This window comes from Mobula birostris, chromosome 4 (genome assembly GCF_030028105.1).
Source record: "Mobula birostris isolate sMobBir1 chromosome 4, sMobBir1.hap1, whole genome shotgun sequence".
Lineage (NCBI taxonomy): Eukaryota > Metazoa > Chordata > Chondrichthyes > Myliobatiformes > Myliobatidae > Mobula > Mobula birostris.
The window spans coordinates 117,065,296-117,085,622 of NC_092373.1; the positions used below are offsets into that span (position 1 = coordinate 117,065,296).

Below are 20,327 nucleotides of genomic sequence, written 5' to 3' on the forward strand. Positions count from 1 at the left end.
AGAAGTTTAAGGTAGACATAATCTGAAACGTTTGAAGATGATATAGAAAATTGCTGAGATTGAGGTGTTTAAGCATGTTATTGAAGCTGATAATCTGAGTATGTAATATGGAAAGCATAAACAAGCTGAGTAACAGAACGATCATTTATCAGATACAGTTAGTAATTTACTGACCAGCCCCACACCAAAGGCATAACACATGAATGAAGTACACACAGTAGAATGATTCCACTGAAATTAACCAATGCAGACTTGGCACTGTTAAAGGGAAGGATTGTATGAGGAATGGCAAGGTTTTGAATATGGCATAAATCATGAGGTAACTTGATAGATTATTTGTTCTTGAAGTTTTGAAAAGTGGCTTATCTAAATCTACATCTTGTTTTAATTTTTATTTAATCGTGCTTATTTAAGTTTTTAAAAAGCTAAGAAGTAATAATGGTTTGGTCAAGTTCACACTATGTAAAGGAGTATTGACCAATGTTTATATATTTATATCTGTTACTTGAACAGTGGATACATTATGTTTTCTACATGCAAAATCACAAAAGCCATCAGAGACATAATGAGAGTCAAACTATGATGTAGTTGTTTAGAACTTCAGAATTGTTAATTTTGTGATTTTTTTTTCTTTCCAGTACATATGGCTTCAGCAAAATTTAAGTGAAACTCATTGATATGTTAAGTGTGTATTTATACCTGCAGTGGTTTGGCAATCTCGTCACTATGGATTGGTGGGATGACTTGTGGCTGAATGAAGGATTTGCTAGTTTCTTTGAGTATATTGGAGTAAATGAAGCTCAACCTGATTGGTTAATGGTAAGTTAATTTTCTCACAACCATTGTGAAATCACATTGTGGGGTATATGCCTAATATGTTCTGAACATTTCTGATCCCACTCTTTTAGTGGGGAAATCAGTGATGTGTGAACCTGGTTGAAGTTGTGTTTGTACAACAAAGCACCCTTTCAGCTAGAGGACCATGAAGAAAGTCCAACATGGTCATTGGACGGGAAATTTAAGGCTCATAGAATTCATTTGAGTGAGGCAGGAGATGGGATGCTCCCTCTGGATCGTAGAAAGAACATTGTCATCAGCACATTGCATTGGTGTGACCTGTATTCCAATCTTGAGCTCTAGCATTCACCCAAACAATCTTTCATTTAAGTAGAGATTGGCAGTGAATTGTATGTGTAGAGATGTGATGCACAGATCTCCAGAAAAAATGAAAGAATGAATCGTATGATGCCTAGGAGAGGACGGTAAGGACTGAAGTACTGGAGTGGAATCGAGACACAATTTCGAGACTGAGATGAGAACAGGGTTCCTGACTAGATGGTAGGTGAGAGCCTGACGAGACCAGATGAGACAGAATTTCTGAACGCAATCGCAGACTGAACTGAAGCTGAGCCGATGATTCAGCACAGAACCTGAGTTCAGGTGCTCTTTATATATCCAAATCTTGGCGGGAAAACATGGCCGCCAATTGGCGAAACGGGTCAGAATCTTTAAAGGGATGGTGCCAGGTTTTCATACCCCGGAGAATCAGGGTGCCTAAACCTTGGAGCAGTAGGATGCATGCGGTGACAGTATCTAAAATATTCTTTGTCTTGGTGGATATATTTGTGTGGCTGTATTTAGCCATGCATGGACAATGCACACACAAGCATGAAGTATTGCTACATGGTGAGTTTCTGCCTGGCACTGGTGTTGTGCAGGATGGGCCGGGCTGTGATACCATGGAAAGTAATCTGATTTGATCTGTGCTATGCACATTTAACCACACTTGGATTAGCCAGTAAAATGTCCATAACCCCTACAGAAAATGATCGTGAATCCCACTGTTCTGTTCCCAAGCAGACGGGTAAAATCACCTCACAGTCAAGCAGCACAGAAATACGCCTCATGGCCCATTGAGTCCTCGCTATCAGCATTAATCCCATATTTGATTCTTCCCACATTCTCATCAACCCTCTACCTCTAGGATTGTACCTCCTGTCTACAGGTGGGGGAAATTTACGGTGTCCAATTCGTCCAGCAACCTCCATGAATTTGGAATATGTGAAGAAACCAGATATCCCATGTGGTCACAGGGAGAACATGCATACTTCATTCAGTCAGGATTGGATCTGGGCCTTTGCCACTGCAAGACTACACCACTGCACTGTCCCAGTTGAAGTATTTGGCCCTGTGCCTCTTCACCAGAACTTCCAAGAAGCAGTAATAACTTGCTGGGTTGGTGGTGAGAAGGTCCTGCTCTGTCCTTTTCATTTATAGTGCATGGCCAGGGGCTCGGCGTAACCACACACTATCTTCAAGGTGACTTTGAAAGGAATGATGCTGTCATCTATCTCTTTCTGGAATATCCGTTTATCAAGGAGATCTGGAATGGAATGCAGTAGTCTTTGGCAAGGTTCATCCTGGGCAGCTGAGTCCTTTGGCCATTGTTCATAGCAGATAACATTTATCTCTATTTATGGCAGTGTCTTTCCAGTGCAAGAACTTGTCCCAAACCAGATAGTGAGGACCAGCGTATTCTGAGGTCCAGAAGTACGTTCTTAGGATATACTGAACCTCAATACAGCTATGCAAAGGCAAAACAAGGCAAGAGCACAACTTTGGCCATTCCTGTAAAATAAGGGACAAGAAACAATGTAAAAACCCCTCAGAATTTTCTGCTCAAATATGAAGGAAAATTAATGGAGTGCCGATAAAACAATTTGGGTTGTACTGAGACTGGCCACTGTGCCGTATGTTTGCAAATTTTGTTAATAAAGCTTGTCTTTGGAGAAAGGAGTGATTGCTGTATGAAGCAAATTAGTTGAACTTTGAATTTTTTTTTTCCCCCGAAAGGGTAAAGTAATGGATCAGGTCGACTAAAACTTAGCTGAGGCATACTGGTACGCTGGGTTGAGTTGTTCTCCGATCTTGACAATGTACTTACAAAGGTTACGCACCACGCGAGGAGACATCGCCAGTGTCCCGCTGATTGTGGAGTGTCCTCTGAATGCTGGGCTTTCATATACTTTTTCAATCTAGCTGATGGGACGTCACTTCGGAAACTCGATAGTGTGTGGCGCCGAAATCTCGCTGCTGATTGGCTGTGTGATGAACTTTGTGCGTTTTCAATCAGCTAATTGAAAGATATATAAAGGTCAAGCATTTGGAGGACACCACAATCAATAGCACACTGACGATGTCTCCTCAAGTAGTAAATTGCCAAAATCAGAGAACTACCATCATCAACCATCTTTAGAATTATCTTCAATGATGATGGTCTTTAAATGTCACCAGCTTGAGTGGTGAGAAGTTATTACGCAACAGAACTGAACATTTAGCCACTGTTTATAAAGTAATAGATATGTCCATTGAATTGAAAATCAGGAATTTAACTTTTATATCAGTAAAGCTGCTATTGTTATTTAAATTCTGATTGCTTTTCAAAATTAACATGCTGGTAGGTTATGGGCATCATTCAATACCATCTTAAAGTGCAATAGTTGGCATGGACACAATAAGCCAAATTCTGTGCTGTGTATTTCTGTAATTCTCTGATTAAGTAACTTGCAAATAATTGACTTGAATCAGTGACATCTCTGGCACTATCTTTCGCAGTTGGATCAGATTCTTCCAGATGATGTTTTGTCTGTAATGCGTGAAGATGCTTTGTCATCATCCCATCCAATCATTGTTAATGTGTCAACCCCAGCAGAAATTACCTCTGTCTTTGATAGCATTTCGTATAGCAAGGTAAGTCCTGCCATTAATTACACTTCAGGCTCTTGCGTGGTTTTGTGAGGCATTCAGAAGTGTGGTGGGGTTTTTTTAATGTATTTTCAATTACTGAATGATATAGAAGGTGCTGTTGTGTGGCGATTGCAAGATTTTATTAATGAATTAGAAATGTTCTATTTTGACTCCGTTTAAAACGTGCAACAAATTAACATTCTTCTCAGTGATGTAGTGCAGCGACACTTCAAGCACAGTTCGAACCGAAAATTTATTCATTGGCTCTACTGAGCTGATTTACCATTTTAAACAAACAACATTCATTTTTCAGCACCTTCAAAGAAGCAAAATTGATCAAAAGAGGCTTTGCTGGCTCCTGATCAAACAATAAATTGATGCTGAGCCACATGAAGAGATTTTGTGATAGATGACAAAAAGGTTACCCAAAGAGCTTGGGTCTTCAGCTACCAAATTAGATCATTGCAGACAGGCCGATTTCAAGGAGTATGAGTACATGGCAGATCTCAATGTTTATGGATTTAGTTTTCTGATAGGAGTTGATTTCTTCTCATTTTGTCTTCGATATTGGCAGACTGTGAAAGTCAGGTGATAGAGATGAAGCTCTGTCGCAGGAAAGCAGTGTCCGTTATCAGGGACCCCACCACATAGGCCATGCTGCTGCCATCAGTAAAGAGGTACAGAAGCCTCAGGTACCACACCACCAGGTTCAGAAACAGTTCTTACCCCTCAACCATCAGGCTTCTGAATCAGAGTGGATAACTTCATTCACCCCAACACTAAGCTGATTCCACAATCTGTGGACTCGCTTTCAAGAGCCCTACAACTCGCATTCTCAGTGTTATTTATTACTTATTTAGCTAGTATTATTTTGATTTTCATTTTGTATTTGCAGTTTGTCTTTTGCACAGTGCTCGTTTGTCTTTGTGCGTAGTTTTTAATTGGCTGTTTCTTTGTACTTACTCTGAATGCCCGCAAGAAAATTAATCTTAAGGTGGTATACATGTACTTTTACTTTTGATGTATAACTAAGAAATAGGAGGACATTATTGGAGCACTGACAACTCCATAGTCCTTCCTTTCACATAATGTTAATTTTATAGTATTTTTAAATGAGATAAAGCATAGAATTAATGGATTTGGTGACAAAAAAATCTCCCATTTGTATTTCCATTAATTATTATTTCCATGAATTTCCTAGCTATTTAAAAAAGACAGGAGATGGTCTTGACAGCAAAGGTAAAGGAGAGTATCAACAGATGTCTTAAGAGTGAAAGGGTAATAGAAGAGGGAATTGGTTCTCTTAAGCATCAATGTGGTCATCGTCATGTGGATCCACAGCAGATGGACAAGGTCTTGAAATGAATCTTTCTCATCTGTATATATTGTGAAGGAAGTCATGAAAGTTAAGGAATTAAAAGAAATGAATAGTGGTGTCTTGGAGTATATCCACATTACAAACGAGGTGGTGATAGTGGTCTTAAAGCATAATAACCCCTGGAGACTAACCAAGTGCATCTTGGAATTTGTGGGAAGCGAGGGAATTAATAAATTTTGATATCTGGCAAAGAGATTTGCACCATCTATAGCCATGGGTGAGGTACCAGAAGACTGGAGGGTGGCTAATGTTGTCCTTTTATTTAACCCAAGGAATGACAAGCTGCTGAGCTTAGCAACATTAGTGGGGAAGTTACTGGAAGGAATTGTGAGAGCCAGGATCCACCAGCATTTGAAAGGCAAGGACTAATTAAGAATGGTCAGCATAGCTTTGTGCATGTGAAGCCATGCCTCACAAACTTGTCTGAACTTTTTGGAAGAGATGGCTAGGAGGATTGACGAGGACAGGGGCAGTGGACGTTCCTGCATGATCTTTAGCAAGGCTGTTGACCATATCCTGCATGGTTAGCTAGTCCAGAAGGTTAGAATGCGTAAGATTCAAAGTGAGCTAGCCAACTGTATACAAAAACAACAGGAATTCTGCAGATGCTGGAAATTCAAGCAACACACATCAAAGTTGCTGGTGAACGCAGCAGGCCAGGCAGCATCTGTAGGAAGAGGTGCAGTCGACGTTTCAGGCCGACACCCTTCGTCTGGACGGATACAAAATTGGCTTTCTGTAAGGAGTCGGGGTGTTAGTTAAGGGTTGTTTTACAAGTTGGAGGTCAGTGACCTTTAGTGGGCTATGGGGTTGAATGTTGGGTCTGCTCGTGCTTGCCATCCATTAAATGAGTTGAATAAGAATATAGTTAGCGTGGTTAGTGAGTTTGCAGATGACACCAAAATTGATGGCGTAGTGTACAGTGACGAGGGTTATCTAAGATCTGACCTGGGGCAACTGAGATCCAAAGAATGGCAGACGGAATTTAACTCAGATAAATACATGGCAAGTTAAACCAAGGCAGGAGTTGTACAGTGAATGGCAGGGTCCTGGAGCCTGTACCATAACAAGACCTAGGGGTGCTGGTACATCACCTGGAAGTGGAGACACTGACGAACAGGGAGATGAAGAACTCGGTCAGCATGGTTGGTTAATCAGTCAAGACTCTGAGTACAAGAGTGAGGTCTTGTTACAACTGTACAATTCCTTGGTGAGAGTACTTTTGGAGTATTGTATAGTTTTGTTTGCCCAACTGCAGAAAGGATGCCATTAAGATGAAAAGGCTGCAGGAAGGAATCACAGGAATGTTTTCCAGGACGAGATGGCTTGAATTGTAAGGAGAGGCTGAATAGGCTGGAAATGCATGTCTTGATTTGTAATTTGTTTAAGGTTTCTGGAATAGCATTAGTACTAACATCGTATTGGTTAATTTTCTTCATGGCATTAGTGGTAATCTGGCATAACAAATCACTCAAAAGAGTCATATACCTGAAACAGTAGCTGGTTTCTCTTTCCACAGATACTGTTTCACTGGCTGAGTTCTTCAAACTCTTCTCTTTCAGTTTATAAAATTTACCCAATTTTCATTCCTATACAATGAAAACTAGGTAGGATTTGCTAGAATTGTGCTGGATCCTCCCCTACTAACTGTATATAGAAATCAAGATGTTACCAATACAAGCATGGGTTCGTCTGCATTTTGGGCAAGATGTCAGGAAGCTGGAGAATTAACTTGGAGGCAGGGAAGGGATCTTCAAATTACACTCTGGATAAGATTCACCCTTGATTCCATTTACTAACTTAAACCTGACCCAAATTTTCAGGAAACTGATATATACACATACACACACATACATGTTTTGTGCTTCCACTTGCAGGGTGCCTCAATTCTACGGATGTTACGTGACTGGATATCTCCGGAAAAATTTCAGAACGGATGCCAGGTACAAGATTTTTCTTTTTTTTTAAATTTTCATAAATAAGTCGGCTTTGTGTCACAGAAATATAGAAACATAGAAAATAGGTGCAGGAGTAGGCCATTCGGCCCTTTGAGCCTGCATCGCCATTCAGTATGATCATGGCTGATCATCCAACTCAGAACCCTGTACCAGCCTTCCCTCCATATCCCCTTATCCCTTTAGCCACAAGGGCTGTATCTAACTCCCTCTTAAATATAGCCAATGAACTGGCCTCAACTGTTTCCTGTGGCAGAAAATTCCACAGATTCACCACTCTCTGTGTGAAGAAGTTTTTTCTCATCTCGGTCCTAAAAGGCTTCCCCTTTATCCTCAAACTGTGACTCCTCGTCTGGACTTCCCCAACATCGGGAACAATCTTCCTACATATAGCCTGTCCAATCCCTTTAGAATTTTATAAGTTTCAATAAGATCCCCCCTCAATCTTCTAAATTCCAGAGAGTATAAGCCTAGTCGATCCAGTTTTTCAACATATGAAAGTCCTGCCATCCCAGGAATCAATCTGGTGAACCTTCTTTGTACTCCCTCTATGGCAAGAATGTCTTTGCTCAGATTAGGGGACCAAAACTGCACACAATACTCCAGGTGTGGTCTCACCAAGGCCTTGTACAACTGCAGTAGTATCTCCCTGCTCCTGTACTCGAATCCTCTTGCTATGAATGCCAGCATACCATTCGCCTTTTTCACCACCTGCTGTACCTGCATGCCCACTTTCAATGACTGGTGTACAATGACACCCAGGTCTCGTTTCACCTCCCCTTTTCCTAATCAGCTACCGTTCAGATAATAATCTGTTTTCCTGTTCTTGCCACCAAAGTGGATAACCTCACATTTATCCACATTAAATTGCATCTGCCATGAATTTGTCCACTCACCTAACCTATCCAAGTCACCCTGCATCCTCTTAGCATCCTCCTTACAGCTAACACTGCCACCCAGCTTCGTGTCATCCGCAAACTTGGAGATGCTGCACTTAATTCCCTCGTCTAAGTCATCCATACATATTGTAAACAATTGGGGTCCCAGCACTGAGCCTTGCGGTACCCCACTAGTCACTGCCTGCCATTCTGGAAAGGTCCCGTTTATTCCCACTCTTTGCTTCCTGTCTGCCAACCAATTCTCTATCCACATCAATACCATACCCCCAATACCATGTGCTTTAAGTTTGCACACTAATCTCCTGTGTGGGACCTTGTCAAAAGCCTTTTGAAAATCCAGATATACCATATCCACTGGTTCTCCCCTATCCATAGTCATACTTTATTGATCCCAGGGAAAATTGGTTAAATCCACTCTACTAGTTACATCCTCAAAAAATTCTATGAGATTCGTCAGACATGATTTTCCTTTTACAAATCCATGCTGACTTTGTCCGATGATTTCACCGCTTTCCAAATGTGCTGTTATCACATCTTTGATAACTGACTCTAGCAATTTCCCCACCACCGATGTCAGGCTTACCAGTCTATAATTCCCCCGTTTCTCTCTCCCTCCTTTTTTAAAAAGCGGGATTACATTAGCCACCCTCCAATCCTCAGGAACTAATCCAGAAACTAAAGAGTTTTGAAAAATTATCACTAATGCATCCATTATTTCTTGGGCTACTTCCTTAAGCATTCTGGGATGCAGACCATCTGGCCCTGGGGATTTATCTGCCTTTAATCCCTTCAATTTACCTAACACCACTTCCCTACTAACATGCATTTCCCTCAGTTCCTCCATCTCACTAGACCCTCTGTCCCCTACTATTTCTGGAAGATTATTTATGTCCTCCTTAGTGAAGGCAGAACCAAAGTAGTTATTCAATTGGTCTGCCATGTCCTCGTTCCCCATAATTAATTCACCTATGTCTGACTGTAAGGGACCTACATTTGTCTTAACCAATCTTTTTCTTTTCACATATCTATAGAAGCTTTGACAGTCAGTTTTTATGTTCCCTGCCAGCTTTCTCTCATAATCTTTTTTCCCTTTCCTAATTAAGCCCTTTGTCCTCCTCTGCTGGACTCTGAATTTCTCCCAGTCCTCATGTGTGCCACTTTTTCTGGCTAATTTGTATGTTTCTTCTTTGGAATTGATACTATTCCTAATTTCCCTTGTCAGCCATGGGTGCACTACCTTCCCTGGTTTATTCTTTTGCCAAACTGGGATGAACAATTGTTGTAGTTCATCCATGCAATCTTTAAATGCTTGCCATTGCATATCCATCGTCAACCCTTTAAGTATCATCTGCCAGTGTATGTTAGCTAGTTCACGTCTCATACCTTCAAAGTTACCCTTCTTTAAGTTCAGAACCTTTGTTTCTGAATTAACTATATCACTCTCCATCTTAATGAAGAATTTCACCATATTATGGTCACTCTTACCCAAGGGGCCTCGCACGACAAGATTGCTAACTAACCCTTCCTTATTGCTCAATACCCAGTCTAGAATAGCCTGCTCTCTAGTTAGTTCCTCGACATGTTGGTTCAGAAAACTAGCCCGTATACATTCCAAGAAATCCTCTTCCTCAGCACCCTTACTAATTTGGTCACCCATTATAACTGCTGTTCCTTTATTGCACAGATTTCTAATTTCCTGTTTAATGCCATCCCCAACCTCACTACTACTGTTAGGTGGCCTGTACACAACTCCCACCAGCGTTTTCTGCCCCTTAGTGTTTTGCAGCTCTACCCATATTGGTTCCACATCCTCCTGGCTAATGTCCTTCCTTTCCATTGCGATAATCTCCTCTCTAACCAGCAATGCTACCCCACCTCCTTTTCTTTCATGTCTATCCCTCCTGAATATGGAATATCCCTGAATGTTGAGCTCCCATCCTTGGTCACCCTGGAGCCATGTCTCTGTGATCCTAACTATATCATATTCATTAAGAACTATCTGCACATTCAATTCATCCACTTTGTTACGAATGCTCCTTGCATTGACACACAAAATCTTCAGGCTTGCTTTTACAACACTCTTATCCCTTATACAATTATGTTGAAAAGTGGCCCTTTTTGATTTTTACCCTGGATCGGCCGGCCTGCCACTTTTACTTTTCACCTTACTACTTTTTGCTTCTACCCTCATTTTACACCCTTCTGTCTCTCTGCACTTGTTCCCATCCCCCTGCCACATTAGTTTAAATCCTCCTGAACAACAGTAGCAAACGCTCCCCCTAGGACATTGGTTCCAGTCCGGCCCAGGTGCAGACCGTCCTGTTTGTACCGGTCCCATCTCCTGCAGAACTGGTTCCAATGCCCCAGAAATTTGAATCCCTCCCCCTTGCACCATTTTTCAAGCCACATACTCACCTGAAATATCCTCCTATTTCTACTCCGAATAGCACGTGGCACTGGTAGTAATCCAGAGATTATTTCCTTTGTGGTCCTACTTTTTAGTTTATCTTCTAACTCCCTAAATTCACCTTGTAGGACCTCATCCCATTTTTTACCTATATCGTTGGTACCTACGTGCACCACGACCATTGGCTGTTCACCATCCCACTCCATCTGCTGAGAGACATCCTTGACCAGGGAGGCAACATACCCTCCTGGAGTCTCGTTTGCGGCCGCAGAAATGCCTATCTATTCCCCTTACAATCAAATCCCCTATCACTATAGCACTCCCACTCCTTTTCCTTCCCTCCTGTGCCGCAGAGCCACCCATGGTGCCATGAACTCGGCTGCTGCTGCCTTCCCCTGATGAGACATCTCCCCCAACAGTATCCAAAACAGTATATCTGTTTAGGAGGGAGATGACCTCAGGGGACTCCTGCACTACCTGCCTACTGCTACGCTGTCTATTGGCCACCCATTCCCTTTCTGCCTGTGTAGCCTTTACCTGCGGTGTGGCCAACTCACTGAACATGCTATTCACGACTTTCTCAGCATCGCAGATGCTCCAGTATGAATCCAGTCGCAGCTCCAGCTGCTCAATGCGATCTGCTAGAAGCTGCAGCTGGACACATTTCCTGCACACATAGTCGTCAGGGGCACTGGAAGTATCCCTGATTTCTCACATGCTGCAGGATGAACGAACCACGGGGCCGATCTCAGCTGTCATGACCTACTGCTGGTGTCAGTGCTACTGGTCACTGGCAGCCAGACAGAAAAGGCTCCCTTTACTCTCATTCTTTGTCTCCTGCCAATCCCTAATCCATGCAAATATCTTTTCTGTAATACCATGTGCTCTTACCTTATTAAATGACTCGTGTACAGCCCCTTGTCAAAAGCCTTCTGAAAATCCAAATACATAACATCCACCAAATCTCCTTTGTCTATCCTACTTGTTATTTAGAAACTATAGAAACCATAGAAACTACAGCACAGAAACAGGCCTTTTGGCCCTTCTTGGCTGTGCCAAACCATTTTCTGCCTAGTCCTACTGAACTGCACATGGACCATATCCCTCCATACACCTCCCATCCATGTATCTGTCCAATTTATTCTTAAATGTTAAAAAAGAACCCACATGTACCACCTCATCTGGCAGCTCATTCCATACTCCCACCACTCTCTGTGTGAAGAAGCCTCCCCTAAGGTTCCCTTTAAACTTTTCCCCCCTCACCCTTAACCCATGTCCTCCGGTTTTTTTCTCCCCTTGCCTCAGTGGAAAAAGCCTGCTTGCATTTACTCTATCTATACCCATCATAATTTTATACCTCTATCAAATCTCCCCTCATTCTTCTACACTCCAGGGAATAAAGTCCTAACCTATTCAACCTTTCTCTGTAACTGAGTTTCTCAAATCCTGGCAACATCCCTGTAAACCTTCTCTGCACTCTTTCAACCTTATTTATATCCTTCCTGTAATTTGGTGACCAAAACTGAACACAATACTCCAGATTCGGCCTCACCAATGCCTTATACAACCTCATCATAACATTCCAGCTCTTATACTCAATACTTTGATTAATAATGGCCAATGTACCAAAAGCTCTCTTTACGACCCTATCTACTTGTGACGCCACTTTTAGGGAATTTTGTATCTGTATTCCCAGATCGCTGTGTTCTACTGCACTCCTCAGTGCCTTACCATTAACCCTGTATGTTCTACCTTGGTTTGTCCTCCCAACGTGCAATACCTCACACTTGTCTGTATTAAACTCCACCTGCCATTTTTCAGCCCATTTTTCCAGCTGGTCCAAGTCCCTCTGCAGGCTCTGAAAACCTTCCTCACTGTCTACTACACCTCTAATCTTTGTATCATCAGCAAATTTGCTGATCCAATTTACCACATTATCATCCAGATCATTGATATAGATAACAAATAACAATGGACCCAGCACTGATCCCTGTGGCACACCACTAGTCACAGGCCTCCACTCAGAGAAGCAATTCTCTACTACCGCTCTTTGGCTTCTTCCATTGAGCTAATGTCTAATCCAATTTACCACCTCTCCATGTATACCTAGCAACTGAATTTTCCTAACTAACCTCCCATGCGGGACTTTGTCAAAGGCCTTACTGAAATCCATGTAGACAATATCCACTGCCTTCCCTTCATCCACTTTCCTGGTAACCTCCTCGAAAAACTCCAATAGATTGGTCAAACATGACCTACCACGCACAAAGCCATGTTGACTCTCCCTAATAAGTCCCTGTCGATCCAAATGCTTGTAGATTCTGTCTCTTAGTACTCCCTCCAATAATTTACCTACTACCGACGTTAAACTTACCGGCGTATAATTTCCCGGATTACTTTTCGATCCTTTTTTAAACAACGGAACAACATGAGCCACTCTCCAACCCTCTGGCACCTCACCCATAGACAGCGACATTTTAAGTATTTCTGCCAGGGCCCCCGCAATTTCAACACTAGTCTCCTTCGAGGTCCGAGGGAACACCCTGTCAGGTCCCAGGGATTTATCCACTTTAATTTTCCTCAAGACAGCAAGGACCTCCTCCTTTTCAATCTGTACAGTTTCCATGATCTCACTACTTGATTCCCTTAATTCCATAGACTTCATGGCAGTTTCCTTAGTAAATACAAATGCAAAAAACCTATTTAAGATCTCCCCCATTTCCTTTGGTTCCGCACATAGCTGACCACTTTGATCTTCAAGAGGACCAATTTTATCCCTTACAATCCTTTTGCTCTTAATATACCTGTAAAAGCTCTTTGGATTATCCTTCACTTTGACTGCCAAGGCAACCTCATGTCTTCTTTTAGCCCTCCTGATTTCTTTCTTAAGTATTTTCTTGCACTTCTTATACTCCTCAAGCACCTGATTTACTCCCTGTTCTTCCTCAAAGAATTCCAACAGATTTGTCAGGGAAGATTTTCCCTTAAGGAAGTCATGTTGACATTAGCCTATTTTATCATTTGTCTCCAAATACCCTGAACAGTTGACACTAACGTCATTCCCAAACACTGAGGTCAGGCTAACTGGCCTATAATTTTCTTTCTTCTACCTCTCTACCTTCTTGAAGTGTGGAGTGGCATTTGCAATTTTCCTTTCCTCGGAAACCATGCCAGAGTGTATTGATTCTTGAAAGATTGTTACTCCTGCCTCCACAGGCTCTTCAGCTACCTCTTTCAGAACCCTGGGATGTAGTCCATCTGGTCCAGGTGACTTACCTACCTTCAAGTCTTTCAGCTTTCCAAGCACCTTCTCCATAGTAATAGCAACTGCACTCACTTCTGTCCTATGACACTCTCAAACTTCCAGCATACTGCTAATATCTTCCACAGTGAAGACTTGTACAAAGTACTTAATTCATCCACTATTTCCTTGTCCCCATTTGCTACCTCTCCAGTGTCATTTTCCAGTGGTTCGGTATTTACTCTCACCTCTCATTTTTACTCGTTATATTTCTGAAGAATCTTTTGGTATCTTCTTTGATATTTTTGGCTAGCTTACCTTCATATTTCACTTGATCCTGACTTATTGAGGAATTTTTTAGTTGTCTTCTATTGGTTTTTAAAACCTTCCGAATCCTCTAACTTCCCACTAATTTTTGCAGTATTATAATGCCCTCTCTTTTGCTTTTATGTTGTCTTTAACTTCCCTTGTCAGCCATGGTTGTGTCATCCTGCCTTTAGAACACTACTTCATCTCTGGGATGTATCAAACCTGTACCTTCCACATTGGTCCCAGAAACTCCTGCCATTGCTGTTCTGCTGTCATCTCTCTAGTGTCCCCTTGCACTCAACTTTGACCAGCTCCTCAATCATGCCTCTGTAATTCCTTTTACTCCACTGTAATACTGATACATCTGACTTTAGCTTCTCCTTCTCAAGTTGCAGGACAAATTCTATCATATTATGCTCAGCGTCTCTTAAGAGTTCCTTTATTTTGGGTTGCCTAATCAATTCCAGTTCATTGCACAACACCAAGTCCTGAGTAGACCCGCCTCTAGTTGGCTCAACCATAAGATGCTCTTTAAAAAGCCATCTTGTAGGCATTCTACAAATTCTTTTGGGATCCAGCAACAATCTAATTTTCCAAATCTGCTTCCATATTGAAATACTCCATGACTATTGTAACGTTGCCCTTTTGACATGTCTTTTCTACCTCCTGTTAAAATATTGTTCAGGTTTTCAAGTAGCAAGTCCCCATTACTGGTCTTGCTTTCTTTGGGAGCACCTACACTTTGTTTAAAAAAAGGGCATTGGTGAGATTACACTTGGGGTATTGTGTACAGTTTTGGTTGCCCATTTGTATGAAAGACATCATTAAACTGGAGAGAGTGCAGTGAAGATGTTGCCAAGACTGAATTATAGGGGGACATTGGAAAAGCCAAGGGTGACATTATAGAGGTATCTAAAATCATGAGGGGTCTAGTTTGTGTGAATGTACATAGTCATTTTCCCAAGAAGGAGGACATGAAACTAGAGGACATGGCTTTGAAGTGAGAGGTGAAAGATTTGAGTGTCTTGAGGAACACCTCTTCATGCACAGGGTGATATGTATGGAATGATCTGCCAGAGAAAATGGTCGAAGCAGATACAGTAACAATGTTCAAATGATTATTGGTAAGTGCATGGATAGAAGGGGTTTAGATGCTTATTAGCCAGATAGGACTAGTTGGGGGGGGGGGGGGGTGTTAGAATAGATGAGTTAGGCCAAATGGTATCATTCCATTGCTGTAATAGACTATGATCAGTTGCATGCTAAAAAACATTTGTTGGTATTTGAATATGAAGGAATCAAAAAATAAATAGTATTTGCCATAGTGAAGAGGAGTTCTTTGATCATAATAGCTGAATAAGGTGAATTAAGTGCTGCATTCTATCTTCAGAAATACCTCCGTGATCATCAATTTAAAAATGCAAAAACAGATGACTTCTGGGAAGCCTTGGCTCAGGTAGGTGAGCTTCAAATCACTCGTTTTGGCTTTTGTTTCTTCATGTGCCCATTGCACCAAGTAGAGCTAACTTCATTTTCATTCTCAGGTCAGTGGTAAACCAATAAAAGAAGTGATGGATACATGGACACGACAAATGGGTTTCCCTGTGCTGAACGTTACTTCAGATAGTGTAGTCTCGCAGAAACGTTTCCTGTTGGACCCAAAGGCAGATGCAACTCAGCCTCCTTCATTCCTGAAGTAAGATATCCGTCCATAATTTAAAACATATTTGTTTTAACTATTTTGACCACTACGTTTTATATTCTCACTGCCTTTCAAATGTACAAAGTATATTAGTGTCATTAATATAACGAAAATCAACAGGATTTTGATCATCCTTTAATGAACATACTTCATACTGAAACTAATTTGCTTCTCTTTTTTTTCCCTAGATCTGACATTAGGTTTTCCTTTCTGCCTGGCATGCAGCATGCTTTCAGCATTTTCTTAGAACATAGAAAACCTACTGCACAATACAGGCCCTTTGACCCACAATACTGCGCCGAACATGTACTTTAGAAATTTCCTAGGGTTACACACAGCCCTCCATTTTTCTGAGCTCCATGTACCTGTCCAGGAGTCTCTTAAAAGACCCTATCATATCCTCCTTAACCACAGTCGCCAGCAACCCATTCCACGTACTCACCACTCTCTGCGTTTTTTTAAAAAAAACAACTAACTAACTTACCACTGACATCTCCTCAGTACCTGCTTCCAAGCACCGTCGAACTGTGTCCTCTCATGTTAGCCATTTCAGCACTGGGAAAAAGTCTCTGAGTCTCCACACAATCAATGCCTCTCATCTTGTATACCTCTATCAGGTCACCTCTCAAGCTCCATCGCTCCAAGGAGAAAAGACTGAGTTCACTCAACCTATTCTCATAAGGCATGCTCCTCAATCCAGGCAACATCCTTGTAAATCTCCTCTGCACCCTTTCTATAGTTTCCACATCCTTCCTGTAGTGAGATGACCAGAAATGAGCACAGTGCTCCAAGTGGAGTCTGACTAGGGTCCTATATAGCTGCAACATTACCTCTCGGCTCTTGAACTCAAGGTTGATGAAGGCCAATGCACCGTATACCGCCTTAACCACACAGTCAACCTGCACAGCAGCTTTGAGTGTCCTATGGACAGACCCCAACATCCCTCTGATCCTCCACACTGCCAAGAGTCTTACCATTAATACTATATTCTGCCATCATACTTGACCTACCAAAATGAACCACCTCTCACTTATTTGGGTTGAACTCCATCTGCCACTTCTCAGCCCAGTTTTGCTTCCTATCGATGTCCCGCTGTAACCTTTGACAGTCCTCCACACTATCCACAACACCCGCAACCTTTGTGTCATCAGCAAATTTACTAACCCATCCCTCCACTTCCTCATCCAGATCATTTATAAAAATCACAAAGAGTAGGAGTTCTAGAACAGATCCCCGAGGCACACAACTGGTCACCGACCTCCATGCAGAATATGACTGATCTACAACCACTCTTTGCCTTCTGTGGGCAAACCAGTTCTGGAACCACAAAGCAATGTCCCCTTTGATCCCATGCTTCCTGACTTTCTCAATAAGCATTTCATGCGGTAGCTTTGTTTTTATTTCACGTTTTCTCTGCTATTGGTTATGACCGTGCAGAAGTGACATTGTTAGTGAAGAGGCTGGTTTTAATCTTGGTCTGTTGATCATCTGTGGACAGAATTTAAAACCAGCTGAACCGCGTATTGGAGAATAGATGAGGATCGTCACCTATATAGTTCTACTTTGTTTAATGTGTGCTCAATTTGCCATTATTCTCATTAAAGTGAACTGTGCATTGAATTTTTATGTTTAAAATGGTGAATTGACCTTATTCTTGGACAATTCTGCACCATGAATGATGTAGGTGGACTTTCACCAATGTTAACCTCAGATACATCTAGATTCTGTAGCTCTGGTGCATCCTACAGCTTGCCACATTAAAGTAATATTCATTTAATACTCCAAAAACAATATCTGTCTGTTTGATGTTGCAGTGCTTGCCGATCTTGGCAATTAGCTTGCAGACGTTTCACCGCCAATCAGTGTGACATCCTCAGGGTGCAGCTCCTGGTGTTCCCTCTCTGGGTGTGCTCACATTTATACAGTGTTCACTTGCCTCAGTTCTGGTTGGCTAACACTTCAGTTGGCCTTTGAATTCTACTGGCTCGTGTTTCTTTGGTTCTTTGAGGTTCATAGATAGCATCTATTTCGATATGTTTACTTATGGAGTTGTCAGAAGAGAACCATGCTTCTAAAAATCGTCATGCCTGCTTCGTGCTTACCTGCGCCAGCACCTCCGTGCTGTCCCAGTTGAAGTGGTGCCCTTCTTTGTCGTCTTGTACTGAGCTCACCAACAGTCACCCTATCTGTATGTGCCACTTGTCTCCCTTTTTCTCTTTGCTAATGGTTTTTGTGCTTGTTGACTGGTTCAGAATAATTTATTCCTGAAATGGTTGCTGATCTATTTAATTCACTGGGAAAATAGCATAGTGTTTCTTGACCTAATGCAGAGTTTTTGGGGTGTAGTTGAGAATGTGGGCTAGTTGGGAACTTGACCATGAATGTAATTGAGGGAAAAGACCATGAGATATAGGAGCAGAAGTAGGCCATTCAACCCAACGAGTCTGCTCCGCCATTCAATCATGGGCTGAATTTATGAAGATGCTGCGTGAGTAAGAGAACTTGGAAGATGATAATGCTTTTATGATTTTGCTGCTTCAGCCTGCCGCAGTGACAGAAGTGCTATCCCAGTGGCATTTTCTGACTGACACTGGGAATTGAAGTCTATGCTTGTACCAGGCCGTGAGCTGAGTATTGTTCTTTGCCCCCATGTCGGTGCAGTACAGCACTTCCTGTCCTTTGAACTGGAAAGGGTGGGTGTGATTTAGCTTTAAGGTCAGTGTCTTTCACGCTGGGTTTTGCTCCCCCCCGTATAACAGAATGCCCCCTATCTCATCAGTCACCTGCCTGACAATCGGCCTTTGGAATAGTTCGTGCAATCAATTTTGCGTAAGCAATCTTTACACTTGTACTCCCAAAACAATGAAAATCATCCAAATCTCAATCTCTTGACAGCTAATTCGGTTTGTTTCAGGAAATTGTGTCGTGGGAGTTCCTCACAATAGACCCGGGGTTCCCAACTGTTTTTATGCAATGGAGCCTTGCCATTAACTGAGGGCCCCGCGGACCCCAGGTTTAGAACCGCTGCAGTAGAGCACCCATGTCTGTGCAGAGTTATGACCATAAACTATGCACAGACCCAGGCAATGGACTTTTCAATTACAAGCATATCCTGCAGATAGCAATCCGGCACACGGACACAGTAATGCCTGTGTATAGATTTAGAATGTGGATTCACCTGGTTTATCCACCTCAATCTAGATGCCATCCCTAAATTTGCAGAGATGCCTTGCTCCTGTTGCTACATGATCTCCACTTGGTTGGCACTAAATTTTGTGACATACTGTTCACCACCATACTATTTGTGACATACTATTCTGCCACCATCTTGAACAAATAAGCACAAAATCGTAATGCTAAAATGGCAACCAAACCGTATACTTTACAGTGGAGTTTGCACAAGTAAAACGCTGGATTTTTGACTTTAGGTGCCTACCAGGCCAAGTCCATTTGCCCAACCTGACATTTTGCACAATCTGGCATAGGTAAGGCAGAGTTGATAGCAGCTGGTAAAGGGTGTGTGGGCTTTCTCAAATACACCACCCACCTTGCTGGTGTTGAAACTGGTTTTAATATAACTATTGCCCCTCAAACCCTAAACGATAACACTCCAAAGTAGACTCCAGTCTACTTTGGTGCATTAGTCCGTGGTAAAAGAATATTAATAAAGGGGATAGTACTTACTTTCACCTTCAGAAGGCTTTCTGTTGTACAATGCAGTCCTTCTACATTAGTTCACAGAGTGACCAGTTCACACAGACTCGGATCTCTGAAAAGTGAAATTTAACCGTGTATTTTACTTCACGGTCATGTATTTTTCTCCCTGGTTTTGAGGGATTTAGGATGCCTGGTGAAACAGAGGACTGGGAATAAGGTAGGTGGCCATGATGCAGATAAGATGCCTTGTGGATCTCTGATCTCTTCCTGCCTGTGCGTACAGTTGCTCTCCATCCCTCTGAATTTGCTGCTTCTTTGAAAATCTCGTTTTTATCTCGGACATAGAATCTGGTTTATTATCACTGGTATAGGAAGTGAAGTTTATTGTTTTAATGCAGGTATACAGTGAAAGACATTAAAAAAAAACTTCCTATAAATTAAAACTGAATAAAATAGTGCAAAAAGAGAATAATAAGGTAGTGTTCATGGGGCTCATTAATTGTTCGGAAATCTGACTGTAGAGAAATGAAGCTATTCCTAAGAAGTTGAGTGTGGGTCTTAAGACTCCTGTATCTGCTGCCTGATGGTAGTAATGTGAAGAGGGCATGTCCTGGATGGTGGATGCCACTTTTTTGAAGAAGTGCTCAGTGATGAGCAGGGCAGTTGTCACGGTGAAGCTGACTGAGAAAACAACATTCCACAGCCTCTTTTAATCCTGCGCATTGGAACCTTCGCACCAGGCAGTGATGTAATCAGTCAGAATACTCTCCACCATACATCTGTAAAAATCATTTTTGGGGACATATGAAATCTTCCTCAAACTCCCGAAGAACTACTAGCAACTGGCATGCCACCTTCATAATTCCTTCGAGCCCAGGATAGATCTGCCGAGATGGTGATGTCTCGGTACTTGAAGCTGTTCCCTCTTTTCATTGTTGACCCCTCGAGGTGTTCTTCCAACTTCCCCTTCCTGATGTCCACAATCAGTTCCTTGGTCTTTCTGACATTGTTATTGCAACGGCACTTAACCAG

At 42.0% G+C, this 20,327-nt stretch overlaps 1 protein-coding gene across 1 annotated transcript in view; it reads left to right on the forward strand.

Moving 5' to 3' along the window:
- Positions 1-20,327, forward strand: part of enpep (glutamyl aminopeptidase) — a 109,905-nt gene that overhangs the window by 60,683 nt on the left and 28,895 nt on the right. The window contains exons 6-10 of the mRNA XM_072255957.1: positions 706-819; positions 3,616-3,750; positions 7,003-7,068; positions 15,327-15,392; positions 15,481-15,632. Of these exons, the coding sequence (XP_072112058.1) occupies positions 706-819; positions 3,616-3,750; positions 7,003-7,068; positions 15,327-15,392; positions 15,481-15,632 (533 nt within the window). The remainder of the gene's footprint in view (positions 1-705; positions 820-3,615; positions 3,751-7,002; positions 7,069-15,326; positions 15,393-15,480; positions 15,633-20,327) is intronic.